The 18,877-nt window shown below is 47.7% G+C and overlaps 1 protein-coding gene across 1 annotated transcript in view; it reads left to right on the forward strand.

Moving 5' to 3' along the window:
- LOC126523920 (uncharacterized) overlaps positions 1-18,877 on the forward strand; it is a 132,851-nt gene that overhangs the window by 55,504 nt on the left and 58,470 nt on the right. Inside the window, exon 6 of the mRNA XM_072289029.1 lies at positions 362-447. Within this exon, the coding sequence (XP_072145130.1) occupies positions 362-447 (86 nt within the window). The remainder of the gene's footprint in view (positions 1-361; positions 448-18,877) is intronic.

Genomic DNA, 18,877 nt, shown 5'->3' on the forward strand with positions numbered 1-18,877 from the left:
GAATTTCCCGATTAGCGAGGCAGTGACACCATACTTCACTTCATTTGCAACATGCCGCACGAGACAGATTGTTCAAGCCAGACAATATATGCGAAATGGAAACATGTATAGCACTGCGCTCCAACTTTGCATTAGAGAGTATCGTAATTGTTGGTGAATTTTTATTCACAACATTGATACATGTGCACAGTTTCTTTCTGCTTTACCTGATCTGGGCTCTTTTCATTTTTGAAATATGTTGACAACTTTTTCCATGCCACTTGCTCTTCCCATGTATCTGATGCATACAGAATACATGCTGACCGTTCATTTGTAAGCGATTAGTTGCATATGAGAATGCAAACACTGTTGTTTGATGCAGATTGTAGAACAAGTTTTGGGGGACCATCTTCCTGAGGTGCTGGTGTCTCTCCTGCGCCTTGCCTGTGACATTCCCACTCATGCAGCGTAAGTTTGGCTCATCCATTTTTGCAAGCCTGAAGACCCTTTTTTTTTTCCGGACTTGGTGGCGCTCATTAGCAAGGCCGCTCCAGTATGCATGCATTGCATTTCATGATATGGAGACATTCACTGTCCGTCTATGGAGGCACCTGTGTGCACTTGTTTTGTAGAAGGGTTGACATCTGGGCCAGTTGGTTGAAGGAAAAAACCTATCACAAAAGACAAAGGACAAGAAGAGATGTTCACACCACAATGGCTGGACTATCAACTGAACTTTATTAAAAACGGCATAGTCCCAGCAAGGCCAGCATCACTAATCACAAAGCATTGAAAAGTCATTGTGGTGTAAACATCTCTTCTTGTCCTTTGTCTTTTGTGACTGGTCTTTTCCTTCAGCTGTATTTGTACTAGTGCCTTTGTGCGATAATGTGTGATTGGTTGCTCTTTGAGCAGCAAACTGGCTACCTAGCAGATTGTGAAGAAACCGAAATGTGCAATGCCTGATATGAATTGAAAAATTTATTTATGCACCTTGGGGATGCACATGTCCATTGCTGACTAGCATGGCAATAAGCAAAAGTGGCAGTAACTATGTCTGTCACTTTTCGGGTTTGTGTGGCAGGACGAGCACATTTGATTGAGTGTGCAATGTCTCGGAGAGTGCTACAGAGGAAGTATGCAAGCCTGAGAATGTAAAGGAATTATTTTTGAAAATAATTCCACTTCACATGGCCGACCATGGTGGCCAATTTTTGCATATACAGTCGAGCCCACTTATAACGGCTCCACTTAAAGGGAAGCTGAAACACTTTTCGAAAAAATGAGTTCCCTGCGGCATTCTACAGTTTTTAGTCCATTGAACATGAATACCTAGTTTAAAAAGGGCGGAAAGAAACGCAAGTGGCTCTTTTTTGCAAGAAAATGCGCACCAGCGCCTCAGGGCATCGCGCAAATGCCGCTGTTGCCCGTGATTGGTCGGGACCGATGTGACGTCATTCACGGGGATCACCGGTCAGCGCCGCCGTTTCAGAGCGTAGCACGCTGTTCTGGTCTGACTTCGCAGATGAGTTGTAAGATTGTGGAACGTTCTCACTGTCTCAGACAGCTTGTATTTTCGTCTTACATGTTCGAACCGACAGCCGATACAGAAAACGATGGCGACAACGACGATGTTGAGTGTGCCAACAGCGAGAATGATGTGTGCACCTTCTCGCGCATTGGAAATATTAGCTGGTACCTACGTTTTTTCATGTAGCTGCACGTTGCAATAACAGGAGAAAAAACGCTAAAGGGTCACTGGGAACTTGCTGCTGGAAGAATGCCGAAGCACTAACTTCTCATTATATTGTAAACACGGGTGCAATTCTGCGATGTCAAGCACCTGGCCGCCGCTTGTCTAAAGTTTGGTGGTGTTTTGCGTGTTGATACACGATCGCGAACATAAGTACCGCGTTACAAAGCGCGCACATACAGTGCTGCGAGGTACAGTCATGGAAGTTGCTTATCATACACATCCAGGTCGAAATGGCCAGGGGGATTATATGTGCAATATTCAGACTATGGTTCGACTACTTTGCGATTGTGGCTCGATCAAGAATCGGTATGCGTGCTGCATGCTAGTGTTGACATACAGATATTAGGCAGTTTTAGCACCGCCGTGTGGTAAACATGGTAATTTTACGGTAACTGCAACTGTATGTCGAATGTCGCTAGGCAAGCCTAGATATCGGAACACTAGCAACAACGCATTTCCGCATTGGTCGTAAGGCTATCAGGCTACGCTAAAACTGTGTTACCAGACGTTCATGGCTGCAAATGTTCGCATTTCTCGAGTGCATCAATGTGGGCACCGGAACACCAGAATTGGAATACCGATTGCCCGCATCGTTGTCAAGCTGTGATGATATCACTGTCGCGGAAATGGTCCGAGTACAGTTCAGTTGATTTCGTCCGCACGAAATTCTCTCCTCACCGCACGGACCCACTGCGCTGCAAGCTTCTTGTCCTTCGGGAACGTGTGAAACACCACATCGTCTCACCCGCCTGTGTTCGCACAGCCGAATGCTGCACAGAACGAGGGCATGTTGGGCACCCTTGGCTGTAGGCATTCACACAGCACAGAAAGGAAGCACAGTTCACGAAAATCGCAAAAGAAAGCAAACATGAGCGGCGGCAGATCTTTCGTAGCGTCGTTTAGTAAAGCGCAGGACGGGAAAAAACACGTCAGCACATGCCAGCACGCCGGTCCGCCGGCACGCTCCCCTGGAATGACGTCACTCTCGCCGGTTCTCTCCTCTGGCTGCCTCCTCACCCAGCACTCCGAGAAGCGACGGGGGCATGTCCGCGGGGGGGATTTAGAAAGCCATTTCCGTCCCTTATATTAACAAAACGAAGAAAAAAATTTCAGAACCATAAATTAAAAGGTCTGTTCTTCCCAACCCCAGCAATTCATGGAATTTGAAAACCGTTTCAGCTTCCCTTTAAGACGAACGCTCACTTATCACGAACAAGACCGGCGTGACCGTCAAAATATACATTAGGGCTATGGTTCTCAGTCTCAGCTACAACGAACGCCGTGAGCCTAGCCGATCGGCTGCAGCGAACGCCATAGTGTCGCGGACCACTTTCCACGTGGTGAGAGCCGCCGACCCTGTGCTGTGCATGCTCCGAGAAACGGCTTTCCCGCGGCATCTTGCTGGAGGCAGGGAGGAGCGGCGATGCGATCGACGCGAAAACGGGAAGAAATAAAAAAGAAAGAAAAAAAATGCTGGCCCAGCACGCATGAGACAACGATCACCGATTTTTTTTCTCAATAAATTTTTGTCTTGATTGATGTCAATTTTTGTGTGTGGCCCACATATCACGAACTTCTGGATACAACAAAGGAATTCCGCGTTACGCTCAGGTTCGTTATAAGCGGGCTCAACTGTAGCGAACACACGTATTAGTAGACTGAATGTTTGGTGGCTTTATGTGGTCGGCGGTCCGGGCCGCTGCATCTTGAAAGCCATCTTTGACAGGGACAGAGTCCGCCGCGCCCTGCGTTTCCGGCAGCTTAGTTAGCGTTCATGCAAAATGCAGCACAAAGGTGAATTTGCTCGCTGCTGCTGCAATGATTCCTCACTCCAGCATTATGACAACGAGTTTCCACAGTCATCAAGTGAGGTGTGTTCATGTATTATACCCTCTATAATTGTTGTATCATAACCAGTATTTTCTCTCACATGGCTGCACTATCAGCAGTATTCATATACATTAAGTTCCATGGAAGAGTAAATGGGAGTGAGAAAAGACCGCATCAGGTTTGGTCCTGCACTTTACGTGGTTACGTTGTAGAGAAAGACAGTCAACAAGAGCGGACACTCCCGTAGAGACCAGCGGCCGAATTGACTGTAGCGCACCTAGCCACCAGCATTATACCAGAGTAACACTTCCGGTTTTGGTTATGGGCGTGCACATTTTGAACGCTAGCTGAAATGCGTTACGCCCGCTGCGCTGATCAGTGTGCCATTTGTTTTTTCTTTATACTGCTCAACTGAGCGTGGTCTTGGTGCGGAATCATTTTATTATTCAGTAAAAATTATTGCAAACAATCCACGTGCAATTTCATAAAAGATGCATGACACCTCGTGAAGTAAGGAAATATTTATTTCTCTTTATATAAATGCTCGTTCCGGGCTTTTTGTGCATTCATCCAATGTTGTGGCACCAGGTAAGCAGCAGTAGTTGTGGTAGGAAGCTCCACAGGATGGCATCAGCTGAAAGAAGTAAATTACAGGCACGTATCATTTTTGGTATTCAGACCTTATAAGAATACTGCGTGCAGAGACGAACTGTGTAAAAGTGGTTAATGGGCAGCATTACAAACAAAAGCAATTTCACTACATACAGCGTCGGGCACATGGCAACGTTGTTATCGCCCTTGGACTTTATGCGGAACATTGCTGTGGCGGCAGAAGTACGCCTGGAGTATCCATGTAAATGTTATCGCAATAAAAGCTCATGGCCTTGCTAGGAAGTTTGCAGATTCACACCACAGCATGCCACCCTATCTCAAATGGCATGGTTGAACATTTCCACCGTCACTGAAGGCATCATTGATGGCACAACCCAACACGGTCAGCTGGACAGTTTCCCCGCCTCTTATTTTCCTTAGCCTTAGGTCAATGTTAAAGCAGGACATTGAGTGTACACCTGCTGATCTAATCTATGGTTCATCGCTCTGCCTTCCCGGAGAACTGTTCGATCCTACATCCAGCTCGCCTTGCCCTGACCCGTCCGAGTATGTGATGCAGTTGCGCTCCGCTCTGCGCAATCTTTGTGCCCCACATCTTCGCCCACAAAACCGTGATTCCCCTTGCATCTCACCTGACTTGAAGACAGCCATACTCGGGTTTGTCCGTTGCGACACAGTCCGCAAGCCTTTGCAGCGCCCTTATGATTGCCCTTATCGCGTCAACAAGCTCAATGACAAGTTATATACATGTGATTTGCACGGTCACCGCGGTTCCGTGTCTTTTGACTGCCTAAAACCAGCCATCGTTTAAGACCCGCTCCCCAATTCAATTCCCAACCAATTCCCGACCACGCCATCCTTTGCAGCCCTGTTGCCGCTACTTCGTTGCATTCCCTTCCACGGCTATAACCAAAGAGTGTTCTCCTGTGTCATTCAGACTCCCGCTTTCACCGGGCTTCTTCTTCAGCCGGTGGCCTATGCAAAACCTTAGACAGGTGAAGGCAATCTTGATGATGTCTTCATTCCTCACGGGAATCCAAAAAAGTCCTTGTAAAATGTCAAAGCTTGAGAACTACTGGGCTCAGCCAAGTTGTGTCAGCAGTCAGTCTTTTCAAGGCATGGGTATTACAGATAATTTTGCCTCGCTATACCTTGGCACGTGCTTTCAATGGTCTATAACCCGCAGCAAGTTGGTACCCTCCAGATTTCTTTTCAGTGAGCATGGGGGCACTAATCCATGGGCGGTTGGTCAACATATGAGGCCCTTCTTCAGGATGTCATGCACACAGTCAGCAATGATCCTTTACCTTTTGGCATTGGCCGGACGAAGCTTGCATCCCACTTGCAGACTACTTCTCATTTCTTTGTGGTGCTGTGCAAGAATGGTACACCCAGAAGCTCTAGTGAAGATGAAGCTGAAGTCTCCAAGTACCTTCTTAACACTTGAGTCCACTTATTGTGCTAAAGCACCATGCTCCCTGTCTTCGGCTGGGACCAGCAACCATCTCAGCATGCTAGCAACCACAAGATTCTCTGGAAAGGATTGTCTGGGAGATTGCAGGACTGCTATTCCTCTATTGCCAACAATTCAGCTGAACTCCTTTCCGTTTTAGCAAATGTCACAATGTGCTGTGGCTTGGAGCCAATCACCCCCAAAATGGTGCTAATAATCCCCCTGGCAGTGCCACGTGTAGAGAGATTCCTGGCCCCGTCAAGAAGTGACTGCTAAAAACAATGTCTCGACAGAGTTAGGTAAGTAATGTCTGCTGCTGGGCTAGTTGGTACATGGCTTTAGAAATGGTTTTAGGTGTAAAGAATAAGACACAAAAAAACATGGTGACACTTATAAGTTTACTTATATAGGACACTTATGAATGGTCACCTGCAATGCATTGTCTGCTTGGTGTCTATTTGATAAGAGTATCGGCACAGATACAGCATAGGAAGTACTGGTTGGAGGCTTCTTCCTTGCCTTTTTCTGGTACCTTCCTTGCCACTTCTTGTGCAGGAGGTGTAAGAGCTTATACTGCATACTTTCATGTGCACTCCATGTGGCTTTCGACTGCCTTGGCGGAAAATGGAAATTTCCTTGCCCTCCACTAGGTACTGGAGGTCCGGCCTGTATCTGTCGCAGCAGATGGTCCACCTTCTTGGATTCCATAAACTTTTTCCCAATCTGGTCATAGTACACCACGATCATACAAATTCCTTCAGGGGTGCTGGAGTCGAGAGTCCGTAGTCCAGAGTCCAAACTCTTTCTTCAGTTTGTCTCCTTATGTCTTGCGCTGTTACTTGGCCTTCCTTCAGGCAGTACCTAGTGGCAATAGACAAGAACTCTGTGATAAATGTCGCACTGGACTCCTCCCATGACGGGAATGAGCCTGTGAACCGCCTCCACAAATTAGCGCTGCCCTCTTGAGCAGTGGCCACAATTGGGCTAAGCCTTCTGTCACTGGCATCAGGTAAGACGTCTAACTTCTCCAAGACTCCTCAGGTGAGTGGATGTCATTGAAGCCTATGTCTCGTGGTAGTTGCCTTCCACTGAAGTGGGAAGCAGTGTCACCTGCTGGCTGAAACACAGCAACGTCTGAACAAGGGTCTAGATCCGAGCTGGTTGGTACAGCATCGTTTTCTTTAAGGCAGGCCTTAAGAAAAATGCATCCAACGTTGTGGCACCAGGTAAGCAGTAGTAGTTGACGTAGGAAGCTCTGCAGAATGGCAACTGAAAGAAATAATTTGCAGGCACGCGTCATTTTGGTATTCAGACCTAATAGGAATACTGCGTGTCGAGGCGAAACGTGCAAAAATAGTGAATGGGCAGCATTACAAACAAAAGCAATTCGCTTTTACATATATTGCATAGAAAATACCCGACTCATCCCAAGCAGTACCATAAAATATAAAGAAAACATTTTATTTCCAAGCATTTCCCCTTTCCTGGGCATTATTTCCTGCACTTTAAGAGCACAAATACACGGACGAATGCGCGTTTCCTAAACGACTTGGCCTCAGCCGACAGGATGGTATGCTACGTATACGTAGAGGTGGTGACAGCACAGGCTCTCAGCCACACTGTGCTAGACAGACACAGAGTTTCTTCGACTCGCACTCGTGACAAATTCATGGGTGCAAGGCCTGTTTTCCCTCGTTCAGATGACGCAATGTTAGAGCTACAAGTTCCCAGTTTTTGAGCTCCTCAGCATTTATTGTGCATTCTGTCGGTGCAAGCAATACACTCCCGTGCTATCATTTGCTTGTTGCGTTTTTGACAAGCATGAGTAACAAACCAAAGTGTATGTTGTTGCGAGGCCACAAAAAGCGTCACAAACTTCTCCCACTGCGACTCAGTACCCGCCAGACTAACTTTGTTACCACGGCCAAGCTGCTTTTCACTAACCGTGTCACAAAGCCGGGTGCGGCGAGTGTGCCAAAAAACTACCGAAATAAGTTACAATATTGTTGGGGCCTATAGAAATATCTCCCAGTACACATCTCCACCACGCCCATTAACTGAAATTAACTGCACCGTGGCCGCCAAGCTGTTTTTTGCTAACTGCGTCACAAGTTTCGGTTCTGTTTTTCACTCTGCCATGGTCCAGTAGTGCCGTCTCGAAGTGCAGAAGGAATGCAAGAATACGCTGGGAGATCAACAAACCAGGCTACCTCCAAAAGAGATGGGGCGCCGAACAGGTGAACGCTCACATGCGCAGCCGGCCTTGGTTAGTTCAGTGGCATGTCTGGCACACAATGCATGTATCTGGCACATCTGGCATGCCGTTAGCTTATTTCTTTATTTTTGTTATTTATACTGCTACTCTCATTTGAGAACGTGGCAGTTGGGCAATACAGTATATATTCATGCATCTAAGTATGCAGGATTTAAGTCTAGGCAAGAAATTAGCAGGAAAAATGGCAGTTATGACAATCATCTTAGGACTAGAAGTAATACAGTAATATGTAATAATTTATTTTGGGAAGAGAGCATGGCATATGTCTACATAAATAACGCAACTAATTGAAAATACAAGAAAGGAAAAGGGGACGTCGAAACCAACACAATACAAAATCTGTGACGATTCATGCGATGATGAAGGATTTTATTTACGTACTGCCACTTCTACTTGTGAAGTAAATTCTGATAATGATTCAATGTTGGTTATAACAGGATCAAGTCGGTTCCGTTCAGCTACTGTGTGGGGGAAGAAGGTATACTTAAAGGTGTCGTCGTTGCATGTGTATTCTGTTAAATTGTACGCATGTTTGTTACGTGTTCTTCGTGTCTCAGAAAATGAAATGTACCTGGACAAATCTATCTTATGGTTATCTTTTAATAGCTGAAACAAGAACTTCATTCGAGTCTGTTTTGCTCTGGTAGATAGCGTTTGCATTCCAGACAGTGTTAGTAGATTAGTCGGTGAGTCGGTGCATTTATATTGACTCGTGTACTTGTTTATCTTTATTGGGGGACCACGTTTCACCACCTAACAAATGTTATCGCACAGCACAGGATGCGCCTGCATGTATCGGAAGTTTCTGGAATGTTATCGATGGTTCCATCTGCTGTCTGTCGCCGAACCTTATGTAATCTGACTTCATGTATGCGCGGCGCAAATGACATAGAGCTTTGTGGAAGGCACGCAGGTCCCAGCCATTACTGTGGAACATTCGACAACTGATGTATAAAAAGCTGACACGCTTGACCCGCTGATCAGGTTTCTGACGATCGCCGACTGTGTTCACCACTATCGTTGTGCGTTAAGTATAACTTGCTTTTGTGGGCACAAGTGCACCCAATGAAATGCTAGTTTCGTTATTCACCGTTTTGCTTTCTTCACCGTCACTAACACATGACATCTGATGGCGGTGCCAGTGCGTTCATGTACTGAACGCCCCCGCATAGCCATGACCGAAGCCCGAACGACGAAGACAACACTGTGATGTTATTGGGGCCGGATCACTCCAGGAAAAGGGAGAAGCAGCATGCAGAAGCCCAAACACACATCAGACTTGTATTGATGCACACAACACAGATAACGGCACACACACGTGACAGTTCCCCAAAATGCCTCATAGACGACATGCACTATATCTATGGATCGGTAGATTATGATTGGCCTACAGTTCCGGCGGAAACGTGTGTCGCCGTGTCTGAGACCTCGTGGAACCGATGTCGGCCAGCGGGGTCAGACAGCAGTGTTGGCCGGCCGGGTCGGACAGCCGGGTCAGACCGCCTCGCGGGGCTCAGGTGGCCCTGCGCAACAGTCGATAGACGGGAGCCTCCGTGTGCCCGGTTTCCCTCCGGCGGGGTATGCGCTCGGGAGCCCACGGCCGCAGTCACCGGGTCGCGTCCACAGCTGGCGGGGTAGCCCCGTGGCCGCTCGCCCGAACGCTCGATTGCCCCGGTTCAGGACCGCCAGCCCTCCTGGACCAGTTGCCCAGCGGAAGAGCTGGGCGAGGTAACCTCCCAGCGAGCGACAGCATTGACTCGGACGTGGCGTATTGGCGCGGGCGGCGATAGCTCCTATGGGCCAGACGGCCAGCGAGGAAGCTGTTTTCCGTCGAACGCCGAACCCCGTGCACTGCTCACGCCACAGGGCCACGGGCCACACTCTCGCGCCACGCTTTATGAGGCGCCACTGCCGACGCTCTAAAACGGTGTCGATGATGATGATGATGATGGTCCTCTTCGCCACTGCACGGCGCACTGTCTTCATATGTTTAGGCTTCGCACTCCCGCGTACCACATATTATCACAAACACCACCGTTGCCAAGGACCAGCAAACTAACCGCAGGCTGCATGGACTGCCCCTGGAGCACGGACGTTTGTCTGAAACAGTCGGAAAGATAGTTACCAAATCAACGACCACAATGGCAGCACCAACGTCCCCCATCATGCTTCAACAGCCTAGAGAGCCACCTACCTTCCATGGAGCTTCGTCGGAGGATCCAGAAACATTGGCAGGAGAGTTTCGAAAGGATCTCAGTTTTCAACAACTGGACCTCTAAGGACAAACTGCGCCACGTGTACATATTTTTGGGAGATGCCACGAGGATGTGATTCGAGAACCGGGAGTCGTCCCTTACAATGTGGAAGCTGTTCCGAAGTAACTTTCTGCGGACCTTCACGAGCATTGTCCGGAAAGAAAAGGTCGAGGTTCTATTGGAAGCCTGAGTGCAGCTACCAAACGAGAATGTTGCCATCTTTACAGAAGAAATAAGCCGCCTATTCCACCACGCTGACCCAGAAATGTCTGAGAAGAAAGTCCACTTACTCATGCGTGGTGTCAAGGAAGAACTTTCCACCGGAATGGTACGAAGCCCACGGAAGACAGTTGACGAATTCCTTCATGAGGCCACCAGCATCTAGAAGACACTGGAAATGTGGAAACGGCAATTCAACTGCTGCACGAACTCAACAAACTACGTCGGAGTTCAGTCACTCACCACCGATGACCTGAGTGAGGCTATCAGAGCTGTCGTGTGGGAGGAGCTACAGAAGCTGTTCCCTTCATCACAGCCTCAAGTGGCTTCAATTGCCGACGTCGTACATGAGGAGCTCCAATAACTCGAAGTAGCCCCTGAATCGCCGCAGCCTCAGCTGCAAGTGATGATCTACGCTGCTTTAGCTCGCCGTCATGTTCCCCCTCTGTGCCCACGGCAGAGCCCAGTGATGCCACAGTTCCATCATCCACCACCACCACCGCCAGCTCGCCAACCCATCGCCCCACGCAGCATTCCAAGGAAGACTGACGGTTGGCGTTCCCTCGACCACCGTCTGCTTTGCTATCACTGCGGAGAAGCTGGGCACATCTACTGCTGATGCCCTTACCGTGAGATGGGACTGTGAGGGTCTGCCATAAATGCACCACGAACATAGCAAGGTGAACCCCCACGTGACATTGCCGACTATCTCGCTGCAACGTAATGGAGCCCTCGATGACCGTCCTGTTCACTGTCACCTGGCCGCTACCTGTCGCTGCAGTGTCATCCATACACAGGCCCAGCCCGGGGCCGGTCCATCAGCCAATGCCCGGAAAACTAAAGGCAGCAACCGATGGAAGTGCGGTTGCTGTTCGTCTTCAACTGACGAATATCCTCTGCCACCGCTGAAGAGGCTGAAAAGGTTTTTTGACAACATCAATGAGACGACGCCATCCCGACGAAGCCTCAAACTCAAGAATACGCCAACGAAAAACGATCTGATGACACGACGTTCCAGCTTCAGTTCAACACGCCGCAGCCGTGATCCAACGCCAAGACCTAACTGCAACGCAAGACAAAGAACTTCCGATCTTGACCTGCTTCTCGATGGCCACGCAGTTGCCGCCTTAGTGGACACAGGAGCCGACTACTCCATCATGAGTGGACCCATAGTCGCCCAGTTGAAGAAGGTTAAGACTGCATGGGAAGGCCCTCAAATTCGGACCTCTGGAGGACACCTAATAACGCCGACTGGAACGTGCACCGCAAGAATTACCGTTCATGACCGGACTTACCTGCCACTCTCATTGTCCTTCAACAGTGCTCATGAGACGTAATTCTCGGCATGGACTTTCTGAACCAGAACTGTGCAATCATCGACCTGAAGTCGAAGTCAATAATGCTATCCGAAGACAAAACGATACCTCCAAAAAGCTCTCATAGTTGCATGCCTTGAGTGTGCTCGAATATCAAGTCAGCATTCTGCCCTGCTCCAGCATTGTCATTTCCGTCGGCACCAAATACTTGCCGACATAGAGGGCAGCATCGAGAGCGACCAACGTCTGCTGCTCGACTGTGAAATTTACATCGCAAGAGGGATTGCTCAACTGCACGGAGGAAAAAGGAAAGTGTTGCTGACAAACTTCAGCCAGGAGTTCAAGCACATCAACAACGGTACAACCATCGCATATTTCGAGGAAATTCTGGAAACCAGCAATGCGTTTGTCCTCTCGGATTCTGCCGCATTAACCCCAACGACTGTAGTTCTCGAACCAGACTTCGACATAAACCGAAGTCTCCCCATGATTAAGGAGTAACTGCTCAGCAGTCTGCTCCTGCGATACAAAGACTTCTTTTTGACGTCATCAAGGATTCGACAAACACCAGTCGCAAAGCATCGCATAATCACCGAAGAGTGCGCTCGACCACTCTGCCCGAGCCCTTACCGAGTTTCGAAGCGAGAATGTGAATCTATAAGACAACAAGTCAACGAAATGCTGCGCGACAACATTTGCAGTTGTCGAAAAGTGCGTGGGCACCTCCTGTTGTCTTGAAGAAAAAGGACGGAAGCCTACGTTTCTGCGTTATCGACTAAACCAGATCACTAAGAAGGACGTATACCCCTTCCCACGGATAGACGACGCATTGGATCGGCTCTGCAACACTAAATACTTCTTGTCAATGGATCTCAAGTCTGGCTACTGGCACATAGAAGTAGACGAGAGAGATTGCGAAAAGACCGCATTCATCACGCCAGATGGCCTCTACGAGTTCAAAGTCATGCCATTCGGACTCTGCTCAGCGCCTGCAACATTCCAGCGCGTCATGGACACGGTGTTAGCAGGATTGAAGTGGCAGACCTGTCTTGTTTACTTGGATGACGTCGTCGTCTTCGCCGAAAATTTCGACGATCACCTAAGGCGGCTTGCGACAGTACTAGAGGCCATCAAGTCATCAGGGCTCACTCTGAAGCCAGAAAAGTGCCGCTTCGCTTTCGATGAGCTTCTGTTCCTAGGCCACGCCATCAGCAAGTCTGGAGTTTGCCCTGACCCGCAGAAGACAGTTGCCATCGCAAAGTTCCCGCAGCCCATCGACAAAAAGGCAGTGCGTAGATTTCTTGGCATGTGTGCCTACTACAGGCGATTTGTCAAGGACTTTTCACGTATCGCTGAGCCGCTGATGCAGCTAACTAAATGTGACGTCGAGTTCAAGTGGGAAACGCCGCAGGCCGACGCATTTCAAGAACTCGAACGTCGCATGCAGTCGCTGCCCGTACTTGCGCACTTCGACGAGCACGCCGATACCGAAATCCACACTGACGCCAGTAGCCTAGGCCTCGGTGCTGTGCTAGTCCAGAGAAAAGATGGTCATGAACACGTGATAGCTTACGCTAGCCGGTCGTTGTCAAAAGCGGAAGGCAATTATTCTACAACCGAAAAGGAATGCCTCGCCATCGTTTGGGCTACAGCGAAATTTCGCCCCTACCTATATGGCAGGCCATTCAAAGTCATCAGCAACCATCACGCGTTGTGTTGGGTACCAAATTTAAAGGATCTTTCAGGACGGCTGGCACAGTAAAGCATCAGACTACAATAGTACATCACTGTAACCGACAAGTCCGGATGAAAACACTCAGATGCCAATTGCCTATCACGCCACCGCAAGATGATGAGGATGACGACAGGTTCCTTGCAATAATAAGCGCGGAACACTTCGTTGAACAGCAACGAGCAGACCCAGAGCTAAAAAGCCCCGTCGAATATTTGGAACGGCACACCGATGTTGTCCCTAGGGCATTTAAGCGAGGATTGTCTTTGTTCTTGCTTCAAAACAATCGGCTCGTATAGAAGTTCTCACCAGTCTGCACCAACTACCTTCTGGTTGTTCCGTCAGTGCTGTGTACAGAAGTACTGCGCACCCTATATGATGATCCGACCGCTGGGCACGTCTGATAGGCACCTCAGACATGTTTGCAAGGTACGTCAATGTCAAGCGCAATACCTGGGATGCTTCGAGCCGTACATAACCTTCACTTACAACACAGCGGTGCAAGAAACAACACAGATCATGCCATTTAAGATGGTTTACGGCAGGAACTGGGTGACGACTCTCGACGCCATGCTGCCGCACGTCACCGATGAAGAGAATCTTGACGTCGGCACCTATCTGTAGCGCGCCGAAGAAGCCCGACAGCTCGCCCGCCCGCTGATCAAAAACTACCAGAGGACTGACAGCGGACACTGCAACCTTCGACAACGCTACTCGATTGCCAGACCGGTGACCTTGTTTGGGTTTGGACCTCAATTCGCCCACGAGGACTTGGTGAGAAGCTTTCTTACGCCGTTATTTCGGACCTTACAAGATCAGCCGACGCATTGCCACCCTCAACTATAAGGTTGTACCAAACGGCATTTCGTTGTCACAGCGGCGCTGCTCACAACCTGAAATAGTCCATGTTGTGCGACTCAAGGCATTCTACCAGCGCTAATGAACTTTGGAACTTTGCGTAGCTGACCTTTGGACTTTTTTTTTTTGGACTTTGTTTCTTTTCGTTGTTTTGTAACTTTTGTTTAATAAGTGTCCTTTTTTGTTTCGCTCTCTTATGTTTGTAGCGTCGGCACAATTCTTTTTAAGAGTGGGGTATTGACACATGTACTTGTTTATGTTTATGGGGTGACCACGTTTCACTGCCCAACAAATGTTATTGCACAGCACAGGGCGCGCCTGCATGTATCGGAAGTTTCTGGAATGTTATCGATGGTTCCACCTGCATCCGCTTTCTGTCCCCGAACCTTGCGTAATCTGATTTCATGTATGCATGATGCGAATGGCATAGAGCTTTTTGGAAGACATGCAGGTCCCAGCGATTACTCTGGATCATTCGACGACTGATGTATGAAAAGCTGACGTGCTTGACCCGCGGATCAGATTTTAGACGATCGCCGACTGTGCTTGCCGCTATCGTTGTTCTTTAAGTTTAACTTGCTTTTGTGGGCACAAGTTTGCCCAATAATAGGCAAGTTTTGCCATTCACCATTTTGCTTTTTCCACTGTCACTACCACGTGACCATATTTATTGTGAATAAATGTTATGGCTCTTCTTTGTATTGCTTCTAACTTTTTTATGACAATTCCAGGTAACGCATAAAGAATGAGTCGCAAGGTACAAGTTCATTTATACACAAAACTTCTTAGTTTTAGCGGGAAAAAATAAAAGGAAAAAAAAAATCAATGTCTGCTTACTTCATTTTCACATTCTTTCTTTTTTTTTTCGGTGCTCGTGGTAGCTGATGAACGGTATTAATACTAGTATGACGTATTTCCTGTTGCCAGTTTTCGCCGATTGTCGCCTCTTGTTAAATTTCTTTTTCTGTGGTTATGTTCTACCTACTATACAGTCGATAGTATAATCGATACAGGTTTTTTTCCATCATTGGTTGTATCGTTGTGGAATAAGATGTACCAACTAGCCCAGCAACAAGTATTAAGGATGGCATGTGGTGGTTCTTCGTAAACACCGATAAAGCGCTTTCTTGAGAGTGATGAAGGTGGGCAATAAGTCACTTTATATTGTTACGGGTGTGTGTGTGTGTGTGTGTGTGTGTGCGTGCGTGCGTGCGTGCATGCGTGCGTGCGTGCGTGTGTGTGTGTGTGTGTGTGTGTGTGTGTGTGTGTGGTCATATTATAAGAAGCCAACAAACACTGACACCAAGGACAACATAGGGGAAGTTACTTGTGCTTAATAAATGAAATAAAGAAACAATATATGAATGGAAATTAAAGTGAATTAAAGTTAAAGTGCCGCAGGTGGGAACCGAACCCACAACCTTCGCAGGCGGGTTCGGTTCCCACCTGTGGCAAGTTGTTTTTTCATTCACTTTAATTTCCATTCATGTATCGTTTCTTTGTTTCATTTATTAATCACAAGTAACTTCCCCTATGTTGTCCTTGGTGTCAGTGTTTGTTGGCTTCTTATAATATGACTAATAAAAATCGGGCCCCTCGGTTAACCCCCTTTCTTCTATATATATATATATAGAAGAAAGAAGAAACCCCATGTACTAATTGTGGCCATGTCGTCCCTGCAACCTTCTTAATCTCATCAGCCCATCCAACTTTCTGCCGCCCTCTGCTACGCTTCCCTTCCCTTGGAATCCAGTCCGTAACCCTTAATGACCATCGGTTATCTTCCCTCCTCATTACATGTCCTGCCCATGCCCCATTTCTTTTTCTTGATTTCAACTAACATATCATCACGTCGCGTTTGTTCCCTCACCCAATATGCTCTTTTCTTATCCCTTAACGTTACACCCATCATTCTTCTTTCCGTAGCTCGTTGCGTCGTCCTCAATTTGAGTAGAACCCTTCTTGTAAGCCTCCAGGTTTCTGCCCCGTAGGTGAGTACTGGTAAGACACAGCTATTGTACACTTTTTCTTTTGAGGGATAATGGCAACCTGCTGTTCATGATTTGAGAATGCCTGCCAAACGCACCCCAGCCCATTCTTATTCTTCTGATTATTTCCGTCTCGTGATCCGGATCTGCGGTCACTACCTGCCCTAAGTAGATCTATTCCCTTACCACTTCCAGTGCCTCACTACCTATTGTAAACTGCTGTTCCCTCCGGATGCTGTTACTTTAGTTTTTCGCAGATTAATTTTTAGAGCCACCATTCGGCTTTGCCTCTCCAGGTCAGTGAGCATGCATTGCAATTGGTCCCCTGAGTTACTAAGCAAGGCAATATCATCAGCGAATCGCAAGTTAGTAAGGTATTCTCCATTAACTCTTATCCCCAATTCCTCCCAATCCAGGTCTCTGAATACCTCGTGTAAACACGCTGTGAATAGCATTGGAGAGCTGGTATCTTCCTGCCTGACTCCTTTCTTTATTGGGATTTTGTTGCTTTCGTTATGGAGGACTACGGTGGTTGTGGAGCCGCTATAGATATCTTTCAGTATTTTTACATACGGCTCGTCTACACCCCGATTCCATAATGCCTCCATGACTGCTGAGGTTTCGACAGAATCAAACGCTTTCTCGTAATCAATGAAAGCTATATTTAAGGGTTCGTTATATTCTGTACATTTATCTATCACCTGATTGATAGTGTGAATATGGTCTATTGCTGAGTAGCCTTTACGGAATCCTGCCTGGTCCTTTGGTTGACAGAAGTCTAAGGTGTTCCTGATTCTATCTGCGATTACCTTAGTAAATAGTTTGTAGGCAACAGACAGTAAGCTGATCGGTCTATAATTTTTCAAGTCTTCGGCGCCCCCTTTCTTATGGATTAGGATTATGTTAGCGTTCTTCCAAGATGCCGGTATGCTCGAGGTCATGAGGCATTGTATATACAGGGTGGCCAGTTTTTCTAAAACAATGTGCCCACCATCCTTCAACAAATCTGCTGTTACCTGATCCTCCCCAGCTGCCTTCCCTCTTTGCATAGCTCCCAAGGCTTTCTTTACTTCTTCCGGCCTTACTTGTGGGATTTCAAATTCCTCTAGACTATTCTCTCTTCCATTATCGTCGTGGGTGCCACTGGTACTGTATAAATCTCTATAGAGCTCCTCAGCCACTTGAACGATCTCATCCATATTAGTAATGATATTGCCGGCTTTGTCTCTTAACGCATACATCTGATTCTTGCCTATTCCTAGTTTCTTCTTTACTGCTTTTAGGCTTCCTGAGAGCATGTGTAATTCTATCCATATTATACTTCCTTATGTCAGCTGCCTTACGCTTGTTGATTAACTTGGAAAGTTCTGCCAGTTCTATTCTGGCTGTATACGCTTAGAGTCCTTCACACATTGACGTTTCTTGATCAGATCTTTCATCTCCTGTATATATATAATGAGTCGGAGTAATTAAGATGGCTGACCACCAACAACACGCAGCAGCCAGCGTCCCGCGATCTTCTTCCTCCGTTCTTTCATCCTTCTGTAACAGGACCCCCGTGTGGTGAAGCGCCGCCTCGGCGCATGGTAGGCGAAGAATTGCGAATGAAGTATGCCTTCAACTGCGATACGTGGATGACGTCAACAGGTGTCGAACTTGAGGATGCATCAAACTGTAGCAGCGTAATCTCGTAATTTACGTCGTTAACTTGACGTAGGACTGCATAAGGCCCTGTGTAGCGAGAGAGAAGCTTCTGGGAGAGGCCAACCTTAGGACATGGTGACCAAAGGAGCACCCAAGCACCTGGCGCAAACTTAACATCGCGATGGCACCAGTGGTAATGCTCTTTTTTGTATATGCTGCGAGGCTAATAAACGAGATCGGGCAACTGGACTTGCCATGTGAGTGCGATCACTGACTTCACGAGTGTAGTCAGTGGCAATGCGGGGCACAGAAGGGAGCATGGTGTCAAACAGCAATGTGAGGCAGAGTGATCAAGCTCACTATGCCGTGCGAGATCTCAATTGCCGCGCATCAGATCAGGAACTGCTCCAGGATGAGTGCGGCTCCTACAAAGACCCACTTACTACTTTTCACGAGATAACCTCACACTATAGGGACGGCAGGAGGTTTTTTCCTCCCCCGCATCAGAAGCTCAACCGAGCTCAGGCAGTCACATTAAGAATGATTCAAACTAAATCTTATCCCACACCTTTTGTGCTTAACAAAATTGACCAGGATTTTCCCGCGGAACGTAAAAGTTATGGACACACTCCGTGTCTTTTTGTTCATATGTTCTGGCTGTGCCCCAACCAAAGGGCTTCGGATCTCAACATTGAGGAGGGCTGGAGTCGGCGCATATCTAGTGAAGTCCTCCAAGATCAACTCCTGGCCGTCAGGAGAGCTCACGACATCGGGAAAGCCTTTGGCTTACCGGTGCCTATGTGGGTGGAGCCACCGATTTAGACTGGGGGCTTGTGCCCTCGGACCCTAGTTTCTCTGGACTAAAATAAAGTTCTTGCCATGCCATGCCATGTGAGGTTGCGACCATACAAAAGATAAAAGGGTGAATATCCTGTGGTGTCAGTCAGGAAGAGTTATAGA

This window comes from Dermacentor andersoni, chromosome 6, assembly GCF_023375885.2.
Source record: "Dermacentor andersoni chromosome 6, qqDerAnde1_hic_scaffold, whole genome shotgun sequence".
Taxonomy (NCBI): domain Eukaryota; kingdom Metazoa; phylum Arthropoda; class Arachnida; order Ixodida; family Ixodidae; genus Dermacentor; species Dermacentor andersoni.